General features: G+C 33.5%; 1 protein-coding gene across 1 annotated transcript; it reads right to left on the reverse strand.

The window, feature by feature from the left end:
- Positions 1-5997: 5997 nt before the first annotated feature.
- Positions 5998-6930, reverse strand: LOC101637034 (olfactory receptor 4K14). The gene has a single exon (XM_004694704.1). The coding sequence runs from the start codon at positions 6928-6930 to the stop codon at positions 5998-6000; it is 933 nt and encodes a 310-aa protein (XP_004694761.1).
- Between the last annotated feature and the right edge of the window lie 1355 nt (positions 6931-8285).

An 8285-nucleotide genomic window follows, 5' to 3' on the forward strand; every position in this document is an offset into this window, starting at 1 on the left:
GGAGTTGGATAGATACTTCAATATCAAACAGTAATCCAATTTGCAATGCAAACAACTATAAGTTATGTGACTTTATCTATAAAGAGGAATCATAGGCAGTCAGAATATGAATTGCCAGTCAGTACTTCAAAAACAGTATTAACAACAAAGGAGGTAACTAAGGGTCAGAATTCAGCAGAATTATGGCAATTAATCATAAAGAAAAAATTAGCAGATTATTCACTAGAGGTTAATATGCATAGACTATATTACTACTAGACATTTCTTATTAATCAGTGGTATTTGGAAAAAGTGGTATTTAAAACTAAAAGACTATTCAACACTTTGGAGTAGGAATAAAAGATAAAATATACATAAGATTAAAATCAGTATTCTTAGGATATGTTTAATATAAAAAACAAACATGACTAAATTCTACAAGATAAATGAAAATACACAACTAAATAAAAATATAATATATAGAAAGTTCTTCAGAAATACTTAAGAAACTGACATACTAAACCAAAAGATTGCCTTTATCTCTGAATCACACACAATGTTGTAAACCAAGGTTATCTCAATAAAGAAATCAGGATTGCAAGAATGAAAAATTATTGCTTCTGTGTATATAAACTAATGTTCAGAAATTATTAACTATACTAGCAATTTTAAGTTGATTTTTCTCCTATCCTTTCCAAAGATTGCTTTTTATTTCTATTAGAAAAAGAAAAGGCATGATTTATAATAAGAATGCTAAGATACAAAACTATGAAATTCACTTATAACACCATACCTAATGATTTATATATTTAAGTTTCAAGTACAATATCTGATGTGCATGTCCAAATAAATTCTGAAAGCTGAGACTAAAAAAATTCTCACTTTTTACAAGATTGGTCAGCATGCAGTGAAACTACATGTAGAATCTCATTCATTTAATACAAAAAACATTTATCTTTCATTCATACTATACTACCAGTATGAGCTTTGGAGCAGCAGTCTGTCTGTATTTACTGCAGCTACCAGGCGACCCAGCTGAGGTAGCGTCTACCTCCACACAGGTTTCTGTTATCTCTGAGGCTGGGGAAAAGGAATGTTCAAACCTCACACCAGCTCTTGAATTTTCTCCTGTTATATTGGCTCACTGAATTATACCAATAAGTTTGGTAATTCAATTAAATTTCTTGAAAAATATAATTACTAAAGGCAGTAAGTGGAAGCTTTAGAAAATCCACATGGGCTAATATATGCTAATTATATTAAATCTATTCTTATGATATTTTTCACAAAGCAAGTTCATATTAGAGAATTATTCAAACTTAAAAGCAAAATTTAGCACAGATTTTCTTTGAACATTTTTTTTTGTGAATAAAGACATAGAAAGCAAATTTTAATTCATTTTTTGGGCCACCATATCTTTAATTCCAAAATCCAAAGACAATGACGTATGACAAAAGAAAATTAATGTCCTTTATGGGCATGAATGTAACTAGCAAACTGAATTTATTGTTTTATATATGTATATATATAAAAAATACAATTTGTGTTGTTCCAGTCATGTAAGGCTTATTTTAAAAAAATTTAAAAAAATCTAGCTATGCATGAATCATGTTTACACATTAATATATGTGGTAAATTAAAGCATTTGATAAAATTCCACAGAAAATAATATAAAAGATGGTAAACTACCAACACCTAGGAGTCTTATACTGAAAAACTCTTAATCTGAAAAGTACTATCTACAAAAATACTTAAAGTAAATATCATGCTCACTGATGAACTGTTAAACACATTCACCTTGAAAATGGGACAGAGGTAAGAATATCATGATTACTTCAATTCAGTATTGGAATCTGGAGGGTGAGACAGCACAACAAAGAAAGAAAAATAGATAAAATGGAGTAAATATTTGAATGAAAGAATAAAATACTCTTTAGGGGGACTAGTGGTGCTCTTAGAGATGCTGTATGTGGATGGAAAATTCTAAGGAATCCACAAAAAGTATAATTAGTAAGTGAACTTAACATAATCACTGAATGTAAAGTCAGTAGTATTTTGTTATTAATTTTTTACTGAGGTTGCACTGATTTCTACTGTTTCAGATTTAGCAAAAATAGATTCATACCTCTCCAGCTATGTCACCATACACACTCACTACCAAATCACATATAATGCTCCATCAAAGTTAGTACTTTAAAATCAGTTGAAGACTTCTAGATCTGAAATAATATTGAGTAAATATTCTCTGCACTCCTCCCACTAAGAACAGTGAAAAACAAACTTAGGAAAACGCTGAAAAGTAGAGAAAAGACAGGTTAGCTGAGACTTCAAGACAAGAGATGACATGATGGTGACTACCCTCATTTGACTTTTTCTGGTTTTCCTCCTATAAGTCTGAGTGGATTTTGGAGCAGACAGAAATCAATATCACCAGGCTAAACTACCTAAAAAAAAAAAAATCAGTTCTTTCTAGTCAAAATTCAAGAAATGATACAGTCCATCAAGATGGAAAACTTCAAGACAACAAATTCTTATGCCAATATAACACCATCCAGCAAGATGCAGCGTAACTTCATCCATGCTGTCAAAGACTAAGGAGAAAGCCTAGATTTTCAACCTCCCAGCAGTAACAATATCCTCTCCACTGGTTCTCTTACAGAGTATGTAGCAAAGGAGCAGTTTTCTATTAAATGTACTGTGAATGAGATTGCTCTATTTCTTTTTCAACTGTTGCAATTGTCATGTATAGAAATGCAGCTGATTTCTCTGTGTTGATTTTGTATCATGGAGCTCTTCTGAATTTCTTGATTAGTTCTAACAGGTTTTGGGTGGAGTAGTTAGGTTTTTCTGTAAAGAGCACATCCTCTGCAAACAAAGATAATTTTTCCCCACCCTTTCTAATTTAGAGGCTTTAGATTTTTTTTTAATTATCCAGTTGCTGTGTAGGAATCTGTTTAATTGCAGTGGTCAAAGGAGGTAACTTGTCTCATTCCCGCTTTAAGAGAATGAACTTTAATATTTTGTCCATTCACTTTATTACAAGGCTTATTTTTAGGAAGACAAATGTATCAAAAACCTAGACTCTTCTGTTTTTAAGGTGGAAATTGGATTTACTCTCCCATCAGAAATGACTTAAAAACATAACATTCACAAAGCAACAATTCTCCAACCTTGTACATCAGGCAATGAAGGACAATGACCCCCAAGGCAAAAAACAACAACAACAACAACAACAACAAAAAACCCACAAATAAAGTTATTCCTAAAATTGCCCAGTTTTTTGCTATCAGAGAGTTTTCAGAGTGCAGAACAGAGAAGAGAAACCTAAACAAAATTCCATGAATCCCCTTAATTGAGGAGATGAAGCTGAGGCTCTAGTGAGACTGGGCAGCTAGTCTTCATGGGACAGAATACCAAAGGAGAGAGAGATGCACGCAGGAGAATTATGTTAAGGTCCCTAAATTAATTTTCAAAATACCTTGATCTGAGTAGTCTACATGTGATTTCACTAAAAGGAGTGGATTTAATATAAAAGCAAAAACTCCAGATATGTTGTTATATTGAAAGCAGATATACTATTAAAATGATGTAAGAAAAACATTGTATTTCTAAAGAGAAAGACAGATTCTTTATATTGGAAACTGGGAAGAAAGTATTTCTTTAATGGACTTAGTGCTGTAGAAATGGTAACTTCCTTGAGCTAGAACTGCAGGTCAAACCCTGTGACTGGATGTATATAATTTTTTTCTTTGAAAAATTTCCTAACCTTTTCATTTTCAAACTGTATCTGAAATCAAGGAATAAAAGTACAAATAAAAATAAAAAGGTATTCTCCCATGTATAGAAATGGGATTTAATTACAAAGGAAATCTTTAAATATAAGGTTTTCCTTTGAGAGTTGAGTATTTTGAAATAAATTGAGTCTTCAGACAAAATAATTGAAAGTTTATTTTAATATTGATGCTAAAACAATACTATGTCCAAGAATTAGAAGAAAAAGTGACTTGTCTGTTGTTGCTTGCAGTTTTGACAAGAAGGAATTATTTAGGATGACTTCAATTTTAGAAACTTCTCAGGGCCATGGTATTTTTACAATAGAATTTTAAATTAATATATCTTGATGATATTTTCCTGAGAACACATTCTGATCCATGAATAGAGAACAGGACAGAACCCAGACTCCTAGGAATTCAGAGAAAAGCTGAAGAGTTTCCTAAATATCAGCAGTGAACAGTCTTCCCCCTCATATGTTCTCAGAATATACCATCTATAGTCTTACTGTAGCTCTCATTCCACAGTATATTTCGTGATTGTCTGTATATCTGCTTTCAATCAATTAAGGTAGGAAGGGGTGTTCCTAATCACTTTATCACCACACCTCCCCTAGTGCATAGAATTGGAAATATAGCAAATAATTGACAACTATTAACTGAATCAATAAAGTATATAGTTTGCATTAGTTATATTTTGATGATAAAAGTCCCTGTCCAAAGTCTACAAGTCAATAATCAATACAGTATCATAAAAACTAAAAAAATAATTTTTTAAAAAGATTTATTTATTTATGCATACAGAACTGGGGTACAGGCCAGAGGTGCTGGGGCAGTGAGAGGATTCATCAGAGACAGAGTGGGGAGCAGAACAGGCCAACTGAAGAAGTACACTGCTGAGGGGAGCCATGGGCGGGTCAGGAGAGGCCTGTCGTGCCATGAGGATCACCTCCAGGGCAGGTATCTAATTCGTGCTGAAATGGTTTTAGCTTCTTAGTGCTGCGCCACCAGGGAGGACCCAGAAAATTAATTTTAAGATTGATATTTATTTCCCTTTAAGCTCTTCTAATGTTCACATGTGTGGGTATAACATGATAAAAATTAATTACATCTAAAGTCTATATAAAGTCAGAACACACTTATGACAGCAAACAAGGGGACTTTATATTAAGGAAATTTATACTAATAGTATAATAAAACAATATATTTATATTTATGTTAAGGCAGGAGTTGGTTTCTCTCTATACCCTTAGTGTTCATGCATATGTGTTTGATTTCAGCCACAGGGAAATTAGAGTATCCAGGTGTTTGTTTTCCATGATTGTAGATAGCATCCAAAATTATTGGATATTTTATCCATTTACTCAAGTAATGAAGTAATGCAATTACTAACAATCCCCCCTTTAGTATCATTATGAGAAAACTGAATTCTCAGAACACTAATTTAAATAATATTAAGTTTAATTTTTGTACATTTTTTCAAGACATTTAGAAACTCAGCAAAAGATCTGAAAGTTGATATTTAAATACACTTTCTGATAGAAGACTCCCCAGGGGAAAAAATCAACTCAGTATGATAGAATGTCTATTTAAAAATCTACTGTGGGTGAAATTTGATTTATTTAATAATCCTCTACATAGTAAGTGGTAATACTATAGCTATAATCAAGAAATATTGAGCCATAAAATTCTTATTTCCTCATGTTAACATTAACTTTTGTAATAGACTATCAATGGTATGCATTCATTTTGTTAATAAAAAAGGTTAAGGATAATATACAATAACAAGAAAAAATGCACTTTTAAAATCAATAGGATCTTTAAACAGTGTTCCTTTCCTTCTCTCAGGCTTTCAAAACCAGGGCAAAGGTTTACCAGGCAGTCTTCATTCTCAGCCTAGTTTCCTTGAATGCCAAATGTCTTATGTCTTGAATGCCTATTAACTGATAGCTCCTGCTGTGCATGAGTAGGAAATGAAAGTTCAATTAATTTTTTTAGGTAAAATAAACGACTTAGGAAAATAAGTTTTGCAAATTGCAGAATTCATTCCAAAATGTACATGCAGGTTTGTGTATATGTATTGCATCATAGCATCATAAATGATTTGTTGAAATCAACATCTACTTCCATGATAGAGTATAACTCAATATAAATTACTTCAAAACATGATAAAATGAAATCTTTGTGCACAATCATATAATGAAACTAAAGCTCCAGATAAACAGGAACATGGAGCTTCATATGGAATTCACTGAAAAGTTCTATGACGGGTCCACAGTTTCTTCATAGCTGTTTTCATCTCCTTATTTCTCAATGTGTAGATGAGGGGGTTCAAAAGTGGAGTGAAAATGGTGTAAAACACAGAGAGGAGCTTGTCCACAGAAAACCGACTAAAAGGCCACACATAAATGAAGATGCAAGGCCCAAAGAACAGTGTGACCACCATGATATGTGCAGAGCAAGTAGAGAGTGCTTTGGATACTGCACCAGAGGCCCGCTGACGGACAGTGATGAGGATGGTAGTGTAGGAGGTGAGCAGGAGCAGAAAACAGCTCATGGAGAGCAACCCACTGTCTGAGATCATAAGTATACCCAAGACGTAGGTGTCCATGCAGGCAAGCTTGATCACAAGAGGAAGATCACAGAAGAAACTATTTACCTCATTGGGGCCACAGTAAGGTAAATTCACAGTGAAGGCTACCTGACTGATGGAATGCACAAATCCAATAGTCCACGATACCAGCACCAGCACGATGCAAGTCTGCCTGCTCATCATGGACATATAATGCAAGGGTTTGCAAATGGCCACATATCTGTCATAGGCCATGGAAACCAGAAGTACCATCTCAGCCCCACCAACAAAGTGCAAGAAGAAGATTTGAGCCATATATCCTCCAAATGAGATGAGCTTTCGATCACTAAGAAAATCCCTGATCATCTTGGGAGTGGCAAATGAGGCCAGCCATATGTCCAGAAAAGATAAATTTCCCAGCAGAAAGTACATAGGGGAAGAGTTCAAGGAGGGGTTAAAAATGACAGTGACCACAATGATGACATTACCCAGCACAATGGTCACATATATCCCAGAGAAGAACACAAAGAGAACATTTTGGAGATGACGGGAAGTGCAGAGTCCTTGCAAAACAAATTCTGACACCAAGGAATAATTTTGCAGTTCCATTACCTCAGGTTTCAGATTTATTCTGAATCTATATAAAGAAAAGAGATATAAGTGAAAGTGTCTGTCAACTTCCAGCCATAAGAATGTGATCAGCTAGTGTTATCTCAACATAATTTTTCACTTGTAGGAGATAATCTAAAATGCACTATATGTTCATACCAACAAGTGTACTTACCCTTATCAAATTTCACTGTTTCCGTAAGAGCAGTTGGACATCCTGAGACTCTAGAATGTGTGAGAGTTATAGGAACAACCCCAGCCTCTTCTAACCTTTGCCCAGGGCAAATGTAAAACCAATCATATAAAAATTATGAAACACAAATCCTTAAAAAGATTAAGAATGTGAAGATTTTCTGGGTGGTATTATTCTCTCTCCATCTGTGTTAGTGTTGTTGCTCTTGGTTAATTGCTTTTAAGAATCAGAACTAAGAATTAAAATTAAGGCTTAATTTAAAAAGCAATGTCATCATGAAATGCAAAGACAACTGTACAGATGTTATTAAGTCTTTATTTCTCTGCTCTCCATTTATTCAAAGAAACACAAAATAAACTCTAGCAGAGACATTTTGGTGGGGACTATACCTACATAGCTAAGTCAAGCATTTTTCTGTCTTAAAGAAAAGCATAGTAAATTTCACTTCTTTAATGGCAAAGTTAAAAGGAGTAAGATTTTTTAAGCTAAAAAAAACATGTTCTGGGTTTAAACATGTTTGGGATGATGTATAAGTATACACAGCTACAGTAATTCTGGAGGAGTGACATGGTGAGATACGCAAACCACATAACAGCATCTCTTACACCCTCAGATCCTGCCTTTTAGGAAAATGTGATCTAGACATAATTAGCAAATTTACAGAACACAAATTTGACAGAGTTCACAAAAATATTTGAAAAATCTGGAGATAGGTCCAATTAAGCAAATTCCATATACACACAAGAAGTGAGAAAAGAATGTAGATCATTATTTACCATCATAACAGGGATACAGATTGGTATATTATTAACATATTTCTTTATAACGGATGTGCTTTTTATGTGTCATAATTATGAAAATATATATTTATTTCATAATTGAAAGGAAGGAAAATATTCTGAAGTAAAAAAAGTCACAAGGTATAATATGTTGCAGTACTTATAACTAAATGAATCATAAAGATCTTGTTCAGAATAATCCTATATTATTCTCCAATTAATGTTCAATTCAGTCTGTTGCTAAGGTGCAACAGAGTTGGGATTTCTTTCACTCTAAGACTGCTTGGGGTTTCTTCATTTTTTAAACCCACTTTAGGAAGGGGGCAAGGGTCACCTTAGATTGGTGGAGGAAAATGGATGCTTTGGTGGTGGGTGTGATGTGT

Source organism: Condylura cristata, unplaced genomic scaffold (genome assembly GCF_000260355.1).
Source record: "Condylura cristata isolate star-nosed mole 26May11 unplaced genomic scaffold, ConCri1.0 scaffold00045, whole genome shotgun sequence".
In the NCBI taxonomy this organism is placed as follows: domain Eukaryota; kingdom Metazoa; phylum Chordata; class Mammalia; order Eulipotyphla; family Talpidae; genus Condylura; species Condylura cristata.